Source organism: Hemisphaericaspora subhashii, assembly GCF_019202705.1.
Source record: "Hemisphaericaspora subhashii strain CBS 10753 chromosome Unknown scaffold80, whole genome shotgun sequence".
Lineage (NCBI taxonomy): Eukaryota > Fungi > Ascomycota > Pichiomycetes > Serinales > Debaryomycetaceae > Hemisphaericaspora > Hemisphaericaspora subhashii.
Window position 1 is genome coordinate 109,239 of NW_026057216.1, and position 17,326 is coordinate 126,564.

Below are 17,326 nucleotides of genomic sequence, written 5' to 3' on the forward strand. Positions count from 1 at the left end.
AATTTGGATTTCTCGGTGGAATTAAATTTCCAGTCTGGCAACCACGCGAACAAAATCAATTTGTTCTAGACCTTTTTTTTAACCTCATCTAAATTTACAGCCAAATTGAACAACCCAAACAACAGAAGAAGTAGAAGAAGAACCATATACACATTCAATGTGGCCACATAAGAAGGGGCTAGGAGTACGACTAAGTTATGGAGTATCAGGAAATGCAACCATATCTTTAGATTCTACCAAAGATACTACAGAAACAACTAGTGATGACCTGCTGCTAATAGAACCATCATATCAGTTTGCCAGACAACACGATCCCTCAAAGCAACTACGACCAATAGAAGAAGAAAGTTCAGAACAAGATGCAACTCAGCTCATACCACCACTGACTTCAAATTTCACTAATAATTCAAATATATACAATCGATTACAACTGCCTCGAATACCCAATAAACCCTCCCAAAGAAAAGGGAATGATGAACTTAGTGGATATATACCTCTGGATTTGGTCCTGTCATTTTTAATAGAATCAAAGACATTGACTTCGAATATTGCGTATGATCCAAACTATGGAGATTTGTTTGTCTTGTTTGATTTACTTGTCAAGAAGAGAACATACATTACAGTTGATGCTATGGCTTTTGTTAGTGGAGAATCAATGACTATTTTGAATCTTTGTATTTATGATAAACGCAATTTAAATAAACTTTCCAAAAGACGACAGGTTAACTTTTCTGATCCAATACGACAAATTGAAATAATTACAGGTAGTCAAACCGAGGCAACAACAGCTACGTTAATCTTAATACGAACCACAGCACGAGTATATGTACTTACATGCACCAAATCTGCAGAGACAATGGATCTTGATGCGTCATTAGATATAGAACTACGTATAATTGGAGAAGTTAAAACGAATGAGTTGGAAGGCAATCAATTTGCAGACGTTAAATTTAACCCAATTTCAATCAGACAATTTGCAGTTGTTGATATGAATGGAAATTTTGCAATCTGGAACATAACCAAAACACTTTCAGGTATCAAGAAATTGAATCTCAATAATCAAATTAATCCAGTTTCAGATGTAAGTGAGATTTCATCCTGGAAGAAAATCTTCTGGATCCATAATTCAAATCATCTTCTAGTATTAACTAGATCTAAAATATCTCAATATACAATTACCGCAGAAACCCTTGCCAAACAAATCTTGGTCACATCGAATACCTGGTCCAGGATACGAGACTTCAAAATAATACACCAACAGAGCTCTTCTTCGGCGTTTCTATTAACTTCAAAAGAATTAATCTGGTTTGATTTATCCCAAGGAAATTTCACTAGACAACTTTCATGGAAACATTTCTTGGATGACAGAGATCCATCCCTAAAATTCAACATCACCGTGGTTAGAGATGAGACTATTATCATTATGATTTATTCCCAAATAAATCCCATGATTATGATATATACTTTTGGATTCATGGATGGGAAACCATGCAGTTTATTAGATCCATATTATATGACCAAGGGGTTCAATCATAGTGATTTACGACAGGTCAGTTTAGTTGAAGCAGAACAAGGTAATTTCAATTTATTTGAACTTTCAACGAGTTTGGCAGTACATGTTAGACGTTTGACTATGGGTTCGGTTGGTTCTTTTGTTGAACCGAGTTCGATGGAAATCGATGATATTTCAGATGAAACGGTAATGGAAAATCAGACAAATACTAAGGGATTATCTAAAAAGAGAATTCACAATCTTGTTAAAGAATTAACTAAAAACTTTTCAAATGAAGAACCTAGTGAATCCCAAATGATGGAAGATGTTCTTAGGTACGCTAATGGATTAGATCAAGCTTTGAGTACGTTAAATGAGAACCCTGAAAAAGCAAAGGATGGATACATTTCACTTTATGAATTTTGTGAAAAAGAACCTCCTCTTTCAGTGCATGATTTATTGGAATTAGATGATATGATCGCGCAATTTGAAGAGACGTTACCGAAAGATGATATCAAGATGGTTAGTTTAATCAATAATTCATTTATAAAACGCAGTCCATTTATCATAGACAATAGTGATAATACAGCGAAAACTCATATAACTGATATTGCGGAACACGTACAGAAAATATACTATCAGGATGACAGATTCAAAAAGTATAATAATGTTTATTCAAAAATAGCTATGTCTACATTACTTGGAACATCTTTAATCAAATGTCAACTACAAAATTCGTCTAATAATTTCAAAAATCAATATGATGAATCAATTAAAAAATCACCGAAGTTTGTTCAATCAATACTCGAAGAATGGGATACTCCTGAAATCAGTGCATCTCAGGAAGAGTCTCAGGATGTACTTTATGACACATATTCCACTATGCCAACTCTTGGAGCTTCACAAAAACAAACATCTATTCTCAGTCAACCACAACCTTCCGGATTCAATTCTTCACAGTCCATATTTCCTGAATCACAAAACAGCCAAATGTCGACGAATTATTCACAATCACAAACACCATTTTCACAATCACAAATGTATTCTCAATCAAGACCAATTAGTGCTTCACAACGTAAGAAGAAACGGAAAAAGAAGGGAGGATTTTCATAGATTTATAAAACCAATTTGTAATATTATTAATTAATTAGTTAACTTTCTCTTTACTTATTTCTTGTATTTGTTTGGCAAGGACCTTTGGATCAATTCCTTCATCAAGAAGTCTCACACATAATTGAATTGTTGTTGGATCTAAATCATCGACATTTAGGAGTCGTGCCAATTTGACAATAAGCAATTGAGAATCACCTGCTGCCATTTTTTACTTTAGAGCAGTCTTGTAGAACGTAATGATTTTGGTGGAGAAATGAAATCAAGAGTTTATTGGATCTCACTCTTTCCTATTCAGGGTTCAGCGCGATTTTGTTTTCTACAACGGAAATAGAGAAATTATTATCGCGGAAATCGCATAAATTAAATCTTCGCTTTCCAACAAGATGGTTTGGCTCCCACAATTCTGAGACATTTTGGATCAAGAGCAACCAGGCCAGGCTATTGATGGATATGCAGTTGCAAAAAAAGATAGATTACAAGCTCAACAAGAGGTGACTCCAGAAGAATTCCTACAAACATATACCAATTGGGAATACAATTGGTAGCACAAGATATCTAAATACAATACAATCTATTCATTCTTTTCTGTAAATACACTAACAATAATAATACTAATAATAATTAAATACTAAACCACTTTACAATCTAAAGAACTACTTGACAATGCTTGTTGAATTCTTGAACAGCAATTGCAATCTTCGAATACAAGAAATTTCTATTGGATTTATCAGGAATTGGAATAAATGGACCTCTTCTTGTTTTCAATTCAATTAATAACCCAGTTGGTTCAACACTAATGGATTTAATTTGATCAAAGTTAATCATCCATTTTCTTTTCAATTCGGTAATATCAAACAATAATATCTTCTTATATGTTACCAAAACAGCCATCTCATCTCCTGCAAGCACCAAATGAGCCACATATGTTTCATTATAAAAAATCCCACCATCAATGTTATGCATCCAAAATTGTCCTTTCGCTTCTCGTTCAGAATATGGCTTAATAATAGAATTTGGAGGTATAAATCTTGGTAATCTAACTTTATCCAATTCAGCATTATCAAATACAGTAGTGGTATTCTTAATCCCTTCACTGACATTCGATGCTAAATCAAAAATCCCAATTGCTGCTTTAGTAGGTAATCCAATCACACCTTTTCCAAGACCTTTAAAGAATCCAACTGCCCCTTCTTCGGCAGCACCTTCAATTGGAGCAGTAGCTACACCAGTAACACCAGATGCAATTGAATCAATAAATGAATTGGCCCCAGATGCAAACCCATATAAGGCATGCTTGGGTTTATTTCTCTTGGTATTTAATCTACGTCTTTCTTGGAACTTTTGATCCATAGTGGCAACAGTTAACCCTTTTGCAATAGATCCAGTAACTTTAGCTAAGGAATCTGAAAATCCAAACACTGATTTCTTTAAGAAACTTAATCCACCTTTTGCAATGCCAATTCCTAATTCTTGTGGATTATCATTCAAAACAAACCCTTGATATGGTTCATAAAAAATATCAAGCACTCCGGAAGAAATTTGATTAAATAACCCAACTGGATTACCCAAAAAGTCAGCTGACCCTAAAATATTATGTAATTGATAAAAGAAGGCCTGACTATAATGAATTTGTACTGAATCCATCAATATCGGAATTGGAACTCTTATATTCTCAATAAATAAAGCATTTAATTTAATAGGTGCATCATTAATATTTCCAATTGCCATTGTCAAAACATTAAAGAAAAACATCAAGGTATTCTGGGAAGACCCTTTATCTTCAGCATTTATTCTTTCGGTTCTGACAAATGATATATTAGCTTTGATTGGTTGTAAATGCAAAGCTTCAAAATAAACATCATTACTTTCAGCAAGTCTTTCTGGTTCCTTAATCTCTCTGCCATCTTCACATAATCTATCTATATGTTGTTTGTTCCATGCTGCTCCTGGGAATTTTGAAAATTCTAACAATGCAAATAAAAAGTCTTCATCTATTTCAAATGTCATTTCTTGCAACAAAATCGTGGCATACTTTATAAACATAACCCCATGAGAGTCACCTTTGACCCTACAAACCGAGGTAGAAAACGCAGGGTGATTACTCAATTCGTTACCAGCCTTTGGAATAACACTTGGATACAAAATTATTGGGAAAATACCTCCATATAATTGATTATCTATTTGTATCCATTTTAATTTCATACTAAAAGTTTGGTATAAATCTGATTCATTGTATCTCAACTCTAATCCTTTCAATGTAATATAACACAATTCTTGGTTCTTCGTATTCACCAATGAGATTCCAAACCCTTCAAATTTCGTGACTATCTTGGTATGATAATTCTCAGTAGCTTCCACAGGTTTAAAGTATCCATTAGTGGTAGAAACATTTGCAGTTGAAGATGATGCTCCTCCTGCCTGTAATTTATAAAGACTTTTAGCTGGATCATATTTTGTTATGACTAACGATTGGGTGGGTCCATCTGCAACCACATTAAGATCAACAATAGTTTGCTGGGCATCAACAGTTGGCGGTAATCTAAATGGTTTCAAATTTCCAATTTCTGCTAAATTAACAGCACGCTCTCTTCCATGAGCTCTAACAATAAGCTCCTTTATAATAGCATTAGGGTAATCATATGCGTAAGGCATCACACTTTTGGCAGGAACTTTATAGTAAATTGGCTTGTAAGGTGTGTCATGTCTAACTTGTTCTCCAGTAGCATTTATATTTGGATCATTTTGATAAATGTAAATCTCTTCGTCTGTGAAATTTCTAATTGAAAAGGGCCATTCATTGTTTCCATTCTCTAAACTGATATATATTGTTCCATTTTCTAATAATATATTAACTTTCACTAACACTTGTCCAATATTATTCTTAAAAACCTTGATAAACAATTGTCCAACATCATCAATACCGAATGCAGGTGAAAAAGATTTTGATCCATGAGAAAATTTAACCAAAATACTCCTATTATCTATAGATCTTAAACCATAAAATGGCAATAATTGTCCTGGACTTAAATTTTGTTGCTTTGTAGTTCCACTTTCAACAATACATAATTCGTCATCAAGTTTATTTATCAAAACATAACGAGGTGCAACGGTGACCACCTTTGACAAGTTGTATTTTCCTTCACCTTCCAGTATAGTCACACCTAAGTTATCTTCAACTTGTTTAGCCATCATTCTCAACTTCACTTCACTTGACTGACCAATTGCATCAAAACTCATCTGTTCAGACCACATTGAATTCTCAGCTCTAATCTTTGCTCTGTTTTTTCTATCCCCAAATCTATCAAATGAAAACATAATGGGAGCTTGCTTGTTTGACACTGACTTACCTGGAAGATATACCTTGTTTGTGCTTCCACTTTCGTTTACCACTAGATTTAATTTGGACTTATTAACGATGACATAAGGTGAATACAACACAATCTTTAAACTTGAACTATCCTGCTTCTTTCTTGGGTAATAAATACGCAACTTTAAAATATTGTTTTGCTTATCTCTCAACGTTATAACATTTTCTCTTTTAAATTCACTCAGGTGGGGACGATTTATGATTGCAAATTCAGATCTTTCATATCCACTGTCACGAGGAACAACACTTAATAATAACAAATTATCCAAACTAACAACATGAACATAACTCTTTACACCTTTCTTAATCAGTCCTATCCAATCTCGCTTAGAATTTTTATCATACAATCTATAATCGATATCATATGGCAACAAATTTTCAATTTCTAATGGACTTGAGATAACCAAATGCAAATGAGGATATATTCTACCTAATAACTCTTCTTTATTAAAAGCTGCCTCGGTTTGGAAATAATAAACAGACGAATCGTCTCTAGTTTGTGCAGGACACCTCAAAGAAGCACCCCCTTTCAAAAGATCCTTCCAATAAAGTGACTCATCGGACCATCCATAAGGTGTATGAATATGAGGACGAACTCTAACCATTCCAGTATAGACCAGATCAATTGGCAATGCTTGACATTTCTTTGATTGTATAATTATCTGTGACTTCTTCAGAACACCATAAGTTATTTCTACCTCTATAGGAATATCCGCGTCGTTTTCCACCACTACAGTTGATTTGAGTTTAATTTCTTTGATGTTATCCTCCCTTAAAATAGTCTCCACCGACAACCTATTGTGTACTCCATCTATAGGAGGATATAATATATGTAAATTCTCACCCTCATTTGTTGCAGAAACATTCCGTAAATCTTCATAAGGTGAATCCACAAATGAAATTCCTAGTCTTCCTGCATTATCCGCATCTAAATTTTCACGAATCTTTCTCCAATCCTCAAATGCCCACTGCACACTTTCATTTGATTTCACTTCTTTCTTACTTCCTACCACATCATCATCTTCTGACCAAATCTGTAAATCATATCCAGTTTCATTAACAATTACATATGGATTGTCTTGACCCCTTGGTTTTAATTTTTGATCTGTTGTAAGCAAGTCGGAAATTTGTGATAATAAGGCAACAGATCTTGATGTTACAGTTATTTCAGAAAGTTGTTTTGATACCGCTTCGATAAGCAACTTTGGTTTCGGATGTTCGGCTTTGGATACATAAACTGAAATGGGCCAAGGTTCAACCAATGGTTCCCAGGATGATCTTGAGTAATTAAATATATTCACATACTGTTCAAAGTGTACCACTGCAGTAAGATTGGTTGACCAGTTGGCAGCATGTACTTCAAATGGTTTCACATTTATATCAAGTACCGGCAATTCAGAAACATCCCCGATTAAAACAAATCTCACACCACCAATTGCGACATTCATTTCTTCATTCTTCAAAACATCGACTACCTTCTGCACCTCCTCTCTATGCAAAGACTCATCATGGCTAAGGGTAGATACAATACTTGGAGCATATTGAGATAATCGTCTCTTAAATTCCACAGAAAGTTTATTATCTCCCTCGTCACTCGAACTCAGCTCTATTCCTTGAGCTTTTGAATATAGATGATTGGCACGATTTAGAATATTCAAAGCAAGTCTAATGTCACGAAGTGACACTCTAAGTACCAATGCATCAACAGAAGCTTGTATATTAGCAACAACATTAGTAGGCGTAGAACCGCGGGAATCATAGGAAAATGATATGGAGTAATCATCAATTATTCTATACGTTGTAGTGTCAAAGTCATTCATCTGCGTTAAATACATTCCAATATTATTAGCAGCTAATGAGATAATGTTCTGACTTGCTATCAATATTTGCTCAGTCTTGAATACAACTGCCTCTGTGTCCTCTCTCGCATCATCTGCAAGCAAGATTACAGATGGTTCAATGATGTTTAAGGAATATCCGATAGTCATTTCCGCTGCAGGAGCCAGCGATGGGGATGATAGTTGACTTATCATAGATGATACTGATTTTCTTCTCTGATCATGTCTCGAATGAAAGCTCTTTGAACTCTTCAGTGCTGCGTAATGTTCAGGTAACACTTCTTTCTCCGTAGGTTGTGGCATAGCTTTATTGAAAAAGGTCAGCAATTCAAATATATAATCAAGTGCAAGGATTGTCTTCGGTTTTTCCACTTTCAATAACACTGTCATATGCTTACGATCTTTTGCACCTTCTGTTGTTGCCTGTAAAACAAACTGATTCTCAACTCCTTCTGCAGCTGGTATAAGGATCGGAAATTTACTCGTTGTATCCTTTCTGACATCTTCCACGACAAATGATTTCACAGTTAAATTTGCATTCAAATGAGTTTCTTGGTTCATGTCTAGCTCTAATGTAACCTTGTTGACCGTAAATGAAGACAACCTTCTTGGATCCAAATCAACAACTCCAGATGTACCATTAAAAATCACTAGGGAAACACGCGGTATTTCAAAGTTTAACAGCAACAATTTATGATCAGGCGAAATGATAGTCTCATTTGCGTCTTTGAAATTCTCATTTTCAGTGTTTTGTTGTTCACCTTGAACTAATTGAGTATTATGTTTGAGTACTTCGTTGGCAAATGCAGCCTCTTCTTCAATATCTTCCAAATTTTCATTTTCTTCAAATGTAAAAGCTCTTGTTATAGACTCTGAAAGTTGAATTAAAATCTTTGCTTGTAATTCTGTCAAGCTCAAATTCAATTCGGGAGTTTTTCCATTAACAACAAATGAAGGAGTCTCTGGTACATATTCAGCGATATACTTTACATCAAATGCAATATCTAACCCTTGGACTATTTTTGCCTTTTGTTCAACTGATTCAAAATATAATTGAGACATGAGACTAACATTCCTAATTCCAAATTCAATGCAATTTGCTAAATCTTTAAATTCATTGTATGCATAAATTTCACCCAAGTTAGCCACTAACTTATTACATTTCTCAAACCCATTCATAAATGAAGGAAAAACAATCGTTGGAGCTTCTACCAATAGATTAAATTTAATAGTATTTATATCTTGAATTTGAGCAACTTGATTAATAGCAGCCTCTCTAGCACTATCATATATAGCCTTCATTCTAAGGAATTGATTCAAATAAGCCAAAATTCGATTGAATGAACTTTCCACAAAATTAATTGTCATTGCCCCAGTTTTGATATCAATAATTGAAGAGATTGGCCTTTTATTAGTGAGTGGATCATACATTATATAAGAAAATTCAGCCAAATTATTTCCTTTCATGTGAATTAAATTCCTTAATGGTGAATCTGGAGGTGATCCCTGGTTAATCTCATCAAGCACCGTAAATGCACCCAATTTCCCTTTCACATCCAATAATTCAGGTAATACCAACACATCAAAATGAGCCAGACTTAATTCAATAGTAGCCAACTTCATACTATCTTCATTCAAAACTAAAATAATACTGTCGAGACTTATATCCACGTTAATCTTTTCTGGTCCAACTCCATCTTCTATAGATGCCTGATTCAATTCAATTACCGGTGGTGCTGCAGCAACAGGATCTGTAAATGTATTCAAAACAAAATTCAAAAGACTTAAAATTGACTTTCTCGAGACAATAAATTTCACAGTTGCAAGTTGGATCTTTATATCTTGATCAAATACTTCAATTTCTTTCCCATTAAATTCCGCAAGTCTTTGTATTCTATCATAACTAACTTCGAGCAAATGTTTTGATTGTCCACTTCTTGATGGTAATGAAGATATCAAATTATGAAATTCTGGAATTCCTGATTTTTCAATATAATCCACAAGATTAATATCCAGCAAGTATAAATCAACATGCATATCATTTATTGTTCTATGGAAATGCAAAGTTAATGAATCACCAATTAAATCCACCAAAGGTTCAGCTTCCAAAGTAACACCATCGATACATCTAGAAAGAGAAGCATGTACTGACCCAACTGAAAAATCAAACTCAAGTAGACGTTGTTGACTATTAGGATCTGTAACTAACTTCTTCACCGATTTTTCAAATTCTTCTTCCACATTAATATCTCCATTTTTATTCAAATTTCCTACAAGTGAATCAAACACACCCAACAGAGTTTCACTTTCTTCCATTTCTGTGCTTGGAATTGCATTTTCAAGGATTTGAAGAACCGTTTTATATTGAAAATCATTGATTGCTATATTCACATCCGGAACATGACCACTAATCTTAAACCTTGCTAAATTGGTTGCATCAGGTAAAATCGAAACCCCAAGTAAAAATTGAAAATTAAATTTATCCAACATCATTGCCAGTTTGTTCTTTGGTATATTTTCTTGAGAATGCAATTGTTCCATTGTTGACTTAATATTGGGTCCAACTAAAAATTGTGCATCTTCAAGTGTAAGTTGAAATTGATCATACATTAAATCTTGTAATGTCTTCCAATCATCTGCAGTATAACTTTCCTTCTCTTTAACTTCTTGAATCCTATCCTTATCCACAAGATCACTTATCACACTTATATGACCAGCATCTAATATTGCAACTGGAGATTTGAAACTTGATGGATCTAATGGCATAATCACCAATGGTGCCTGTAAATCTAATTTCACATTTATAGTTTTATGTTCTTCTAATGCATATTCTAATCCCATTCTAGTTTGACTAGTTAATCCTTCCACTGTTGCCTCAGCTGCATTCATTATAGCTCCGACTGTATCAAGATGAATCTTAGGAGGGGTGAAAAACTTTATAATTTCTTGGATGAATTTTGGATTATAGAAAATAGTCATTGATTTCAATTTCCCTAATAATATTGAATCGGCAGATCCATCAAGTGGATTATTTTCAAATGATATTTGGAAAAATGGATCTTCTTCAATTGAAGCATCTATAGACACAGTATCTTCATGAAGGTGAGAATGTGCTTGTTTCACACTAACAATGTGTTTGTATAAAGTAGTTCCAGTTCCATCTTCAACCCTAAATTCATCAATTTGAAATCGAGTAAGGAATGAATCAGGACGTTCATATATTTGTGTTCGACAACCTTCGAATATAATTTCGGCCAAGTTAGAATTTGGTTGTTTAATAGTCAATCCCCCTTTATTTAATTGAGCTGAAATTTCCATCTTTACCCAATCTTTAGGAATATCTATAATATTTGCCAATTCTTGGTTTTCATCATAGTCTATTGCTTCGAAGAGAGCCTTCTTTTGTTCTTTAGTTAATGCTAATCCCAATTTTTCTGGATCTTTAGAAGGATCAGTCTCTTTTTCGAATTTCTCGTGCTTTTCTAATTCTGCATCCGTTGATGGAGGTACTGAAGACCACCAACCAGAAAACCAACCACCACCAGAATTATTTTCTTGTGTGTTTGAATTTGTGCTGTCTGTTGAACCAGTATGAAATAACGAAACGTCTTGTCTTTCTGCTCTCAACTCATTTCTAGTCAATGATCTATAAAACTTTATATCTTCAAATGGTAAATCCCACTCCAAATCTTCTAATTCTTCGATTTCTTTAGAATGTGTTAATTTCCCACTCAACTTCAATTTCCATAATCTCTTATAAGCTATTCTTTGATCTCTTCTTTTGGCAAAATAATCCCAACTCCATTTATAATTTCTTTCATGAATCTCGTCATATACTGCTTTGGCTGCATATTGAAACCATGCACGTGGAGCCTCGTTTGGTGATAATTTAGGTCGTAATTTCCTGAATTTAAATGTTCTCATATACCAATGGAACTTTGATGCAGTCCATAACATATCTTGATATTGTTGAGAGTTTAATTCTACTCCGAATTCATCAAAGAATAAGTCTGCTTTAATGTGCGGGATAGTTTCTGTTGTACCTGGTTTATGAACTGTTAATTTCCCACTTCCTGATACTGGCTTAAGAAGATATTCTATGGTTATATCATCATCATATTCAATTCCTTTCTTAAAAGATCTTAATAATCGGGATTTATCCTCTGTATATATTGAAGTAGTTGATGTCAATTTGGTGTTCATATAACATGACAAATTCTTTAAAGTTAACAATTTATGAGTAAGTGCTTTAGTTATTGAAATAAAAGAAGGTTCCCATTTTTCATCAGTAGATACTGCTGATAATTCTTGTAATGTTAATCCAATAGCATAAGGAGTTTCTGCCAATACGCTATCATCCTCATATCGAATATGAATATTCTTTATAGTAACTTGTAAATTATCAACAATCTTGGTAATCAAAGATTCAGTAAATGATTCATTCCCTGACAATTCATCAGCTAAATCCTTATTCTGCTGTTGTGCTTCTAAGCTAGTTTCTAATTGACTCAATCTTTCTCTCTTCAAATTCTGAGCTCGTATTTCTTCTTCCTCATCATCATCATTTTCTAATATTATAGGGGATGCCAATATATACAAATCTTCAATTATGATTCTGACAGGTTTCGATTTAAGATTAGACCATGGAATTTGTAATGTCAACTCTCCAAGATGTCCAAACTTAACATCAATTGGCAATTTAAAACTATCTAAACTTTCCTTCTTTAATCTTAAATTCTTAAGTTTCACATCTCCACCCCATATTCCAATATTTAATTGTTTTGGATCAAAATTTTCTAGATATGATCCTAAGAATCTATTTAGTAAATTGGCTACTAATGATTCAAACATTGGATTGATGAATTGATTGATGAATTGATTGTTGTGTCTGTCTCTACTGATGAATTGATAAAAGGAAACAAATTGGTTGTAAAAATATGTGGCAACACAAGAAGGATGATGTGTGTATATTTTTTTTGTTGGATTGCGCTCTCCCTCGTTACACAGCAAAGTTAAAGTTTTACAGCACAACAGAAGAGTTAGAACAATCCTATTACAATAAAGACCTGGATTTCGAAGTTTATGTAATGTTTCTAAATTATTTGGAATGAAAAGGACTTGAAATTTAGAGGGATATAGCTTGGCTAGTGTTAAACTTTGATGTGTTGCTAAGTTGAATCCACTAAGACAAGTTTAAAGTGCCAGGGGAAAAAACGAACTTTTGCAACCATAGAAGCTTTTCGGATCGTAGCAACACATTACTACTTTGGTACGACACGCACAAGTTTGGTTGAATCAATATGACATCGCCTTTCTTGTAATTGAAAATTTGAAGACCATCTTCTTGGATGAAGAGTGCCGATTCTTAATAGGTGTGTGCATAGTTGAGTGTTGAGATCCTCGAGCCAGCACCTTCTTGATAGTAAGCCAATTAAATTAGAGAAAACATTTTTTAGACAAATACGCAGGGAATGAGAGAAAGAACTGCGTGCTAGTAAACCTATCCACAGTATGTATTCCATTGGAAGAGTAAATTGCCTCTGGGTTGAGGTCCCTAGTATAGACAAGTCTGGGGATCATCCAAGTCTACGATCTTCACAGATTCACAGGGCATTTCTAAGTTAGAGATCTTGAACCACCAGTATTTCCTGTATCTCTTTCTAGAAGGGAACAGCAATGGAAATTTGGTGTTGGGGATAAATTTACTCTCCAATAAATCAGTAAGTCAGCTAACATTGTTATCTGTTTGGTTTTAGAGTTCTGTGCCGAGTTCATTCGGTGATAAAAATTGTTCACTCTAATATTTCCCCTATAAAACAAAGTGCGGATTTTTGAAAAATCAAAGCCCACTTGAGTCATAATTCTTGATTCAAAAGCTTTGGACCTGCTGTCCAATGAAAAAGATAGATAACGCTTATGGTGGGGAATATAAAAAAATTACAAATTTGATCTATTGTTCTAAAGGAATAACTTAGAAAATATATGAAGTATTTTTTTGCCAATTAATTATCACTATCAAAATGGTTGTGTGAAAAATTCAACTTCATCAAAAAGAAAAAAAGAGTCGAGCAAACATTTTGGAATATGACCATTGCCGTCAAGGGGCGTTTAGTGGGTATGGACACTTGGATGAGTATCCGAAAGTTTAATGGGGGTACTCACGATTTGCAAAAGTCCCACACTGTCGTGTGTAAAGTGCGTTTGCATCTTAGTACTACTAGAAAAAAATTTCGGTGAAATAGAATAATTACCGAGTTATAAAAAGAAATCCTGGACTGATTCAAGCCACCAAAAAGATGATAAGATATTATTACCGAATCGTATTTTGAAAAATTTGCCTGTGAAAAGCAATTTGCAAACTGGTGGCTTGAGTTACTTTACTAAAAAAAAAAAGAAATCATGTGAGATAAGCTAGTAATGAAGTATGGAAATGTAAGTGCGTATCTCTAATCTGATTGGGATATCCTATCAGAATGTAGAGTCTACTCGTCACTTTTCAATTACGTTTGATATACTGGAAATTTAAACTTGTCGAAAGCAAGATGGAAGTTTCCCGGGTCAAATTGGGTGCAAAAAAATGGCCTCATTTAATTTTAAAACGACGACAAGAATTTTTTTTGGAAGGGAACCGATTCCCAGTTGAAGCTGCAACCAAGCTCGGAGCTTATTTAAAACAATCAGTGAGTATTTCGGGGAGGGGATTAGAATATGAGAGAGGTATAGTAACAAGTAGGTAGTTCATTGAGTATTCGTGAGTGTGGGGCATGGTTGTTTATTTTTCACCGTACTAGCTTATCAGCTGAGGCTTTTGAAAAACCGTCGATCTTAACGAGACAGATCTAGAAAAGTTTAATAATATCTATAACCAGTAATAATAAGTGTGAATATTAACATGCGTATACTTACTTTCATTTACAATTTGACTCATCTGATACCAAGAAACAAATCGTTTTTGAGTCAAAATTCAGGAACTTCTTCTTAGCCTCACCTCACAAGAAAGGCCAAGATTAAAAAACTTGTTGGTTGCAATAAATAATTATGTCATTAAGGGTAAAAACGGAACCCTGACAAATTTCTCATTGGCTCTTGATAAAAAAAAAATCTTTGAATGGGAAAGGCATTTCCGTTGAAATAAAAACAATAAAAAAAATTTATAACCAAAAAAAAAATACAATTTAATCTACTATGAATGAAAAATTTATCTTTATCCAATAAAATTATTACAAACCTGTAAATTAGCACGTCAAACATTCTGGGAAACCTAAAATAATATGCTTAATATTAATATTTGCAGCCTTTTACATTTGTTATCGGGATAGTTATTCCCCAGTTTCACGCAAAAGCAGTGCAAAAATGTGCCTAATTGATTGCAGATCTGAAGGAAAAGTAGTCAGAAACGTCACGTACACCTTCTTTTGTGTCGCTTGAAGCATATAGATAGAGTAATTTTGACTCTAGAAAGATAAGCGCAAGTATTGGTTTCTATATCCAATGACAAGCGCAAGGTATCGCCGTTACACAACAGGTCACCTCGAGGATGGGCGTGCAACCACCCCAGTGCTTATAGACCAAAGTCACTCCTTACATCTCTTACCAGTATGTTTTTCAAACCACGGTTCTCCCAGTACTCTATTCGATTGCGCAAATAGGGCCGGTTTTGTTACTAAGAACAAGTGAACCGCAAATTGTAATAACGATCGATCGGTAAATTTCGGAGGAATAAGATCGGAATGCGGAAATTGAGTCGTTTTAAAGTCATGTGACATGGATTATTTCTCAGATATTTTTTTACGTGTTACATACCGTATCAGACGTGTCCGATGATTTGATTGGTTGATTTAATATTTCTTATCAAGAAATAAAAGAAATTTCTCGAATAAAAAAAAATTAATTAAAAAATAAAAGTTTAAATTGCAAAAAATATTTTGGTTGAATCATCGGGATACAAATTTTGATTAGGTAATCAACTTATGTTAAATATTTGCAAAAAATGCGTTAACCTTCATTTTGGAATGATTATTCCCAAGTCACTCAAGTATAAATACATTTAGAAATCCCCCTTTTGGATTGAAATTCTTAAAAGTTATAATTTTTTTTTCTTTTCTTATCATCTACACTTTTTCATATTATACACATACATACAAAATGGTCTTACCTCACGAACCAGAATTCCAACAAGCTTACGACGAATTAGTCTCTGCTGTCGAAGACTCTACTTTATTCACTGAACACCCAGAATATAAGAAGGTTATTCCAGTTGCTTCTATCCCAGAAAGAATTATCCAATTCAGAGTTTCTTGGGAAAACGACAAGGGTGAAATCGAAGTTAACAACGGTTTCAGAGTTCAATTTAACTCTGCTTTAGGTCCATACAAGGGTGGTTTAAGATTCCACCCATCTGTCAACTTATCCATCTTAAAGTTCTTAGGTTTTGAACAAATCTTCAAGAATGCTTTAACTGGTTTATCCATGGGTGGTGGTAAAGGTGGTTCTGATTTCAACCCAAAGGGTAGAACTGATTCTGAAATCAGAAGATTCTGTGTTTCTTTCATGAGACAATTAGCTAGACACATTGGTCCAGACACTGATGTCCCAGCTGGTGATATCGGTGTTGGTGGTCGTGAAATCGGTTTCCTTTATGGTGCTTACAAACACATGCAAAACAACTGGCACGGTGTTTTAACCGGTAAGGGTTTAACTTGGGGTGGTTCTTTAATCAGACCAGAAGCTACTGGTTACGGTTGCGTTTACTACGTTGAAAAGATGATTGAAAAGGCTACTCAAGGTAAGGAAACTTTCGAAGGTAAGAGAGTTGCCATCTCTGGTTCTGGTAATGTTGCTCAATACGCTGCCTTAAAGGTTATTGAATTAGGTGGTATTGTTGTCTCTTTATCTGACTCCAAGGGTGCTATCATCTCCAAGAATGGTATTACCAAGGAACAAGTTGCTGCTATTGCCGCTGCTAAACTTAAGTTCAAATCTTTAGAACAAATTATCCAAGAATCTGCTTCTGTCTTCTCCAACGAAAACGCTGTTGAATACTTAGCTGGTGTTAGACCATGGACCAAGGTTGGTTCCGTTGATGTTGCTTTACCATCTGCTACCCAAAACGAAGTTTCTGGTGAAGAAGCTAAGGCATTAGTTGAAGCTGGCTGTAAATTCATTGCCGAAGGTTCTAATATGGGTTCTACCAAGGAAGCTATCGAAGTCTTTGAAGCTAACAGAGCAAACGGTGTCTGGTACGCTCCAGGTAAAGCTGCTAACTGTGGTGGTGTTGCTGTCTCTGGTTTAGAAATGGCTCAAAACTCCCAAAGAGTTCAATGGACTAGTGAAGAAGTTGATGCTAAATTAAAGGACATTATGTACACTTGTTTCGACAACTGTTACGAAACTGCTGTCAGATATTCTACTGAAAAGAATGCTGATGTCTTACCATCCTTATTAAAGGGTGCTAACATTGCTGGTTTCATCAAGGTTGCTGATGCTATGTTCGACCAAGGTGATGTCTTCTAAGTT

The 17,326-nt window shown here is 34.4% G+C and overlaps 3 protein-coding genes across 3 annotated transcripts; 2 read left to right on the forward strand and 1 right to left on the reverse strand. All coding sequences in view use genetic code 12, as the record gives it.

The window, feature by feature from the left end:
- Nucleotides 1-157: 157 nt before the first annotated feature.
- On the forward strand, nt 158-2,605 carry J8A68_001400 (uncharacterized protein; the record flags this gene model as incomplete). The annotated part of the gene is made up of 1 exon (XM_049405051.1): nt 158-2,605. One exon carries the CDS (start codon nt 158-160, stop codon nt 2,603-2,605), a length of 2,448 nt encoding a protein of 815 aa, XP_049265323.1.
- A 645-nt stretch (nt 2,606-3,250) lies between these two features.
- On the reverse strand, nt 3,251-12,661 carry VPS13 (membrane morphogenesis protein; the record flags this gene model as incomplete). Its single annotated transcript, XM_049405052.1, has 1 exon — nt 3,251-12,661. The coding sequence occupies one exon, from the start codon at nt 12,659-12,661 to the stop codon at nt 3,251-3,253; it is 9,411 nt and encodes a 3,136-aa protein (XP_049265324.1).
- A 3,294-nt stretch (nt 12,662-15,955) lies between these two features.
- GDH3 (glutamate dehydrogenase (NADP(+))) lies at nt 15,956-17,323 on the forward strand (the record flags this gene model as incomplete). The annotated part of the gene is made up of 1 exon (XM_049405053.1): nt 15,956-17,323. The coding sequence occupies one exon, from the start codon at nt 15,956-15,958 to the stop codon at nt 17,321-17,323; it is 1,368 nt and encodes a 455-aa protein (XP_049265325.1).
- Between the last annotated feature and the right edge of the window lie 3 nt (nt 17,324-17,326).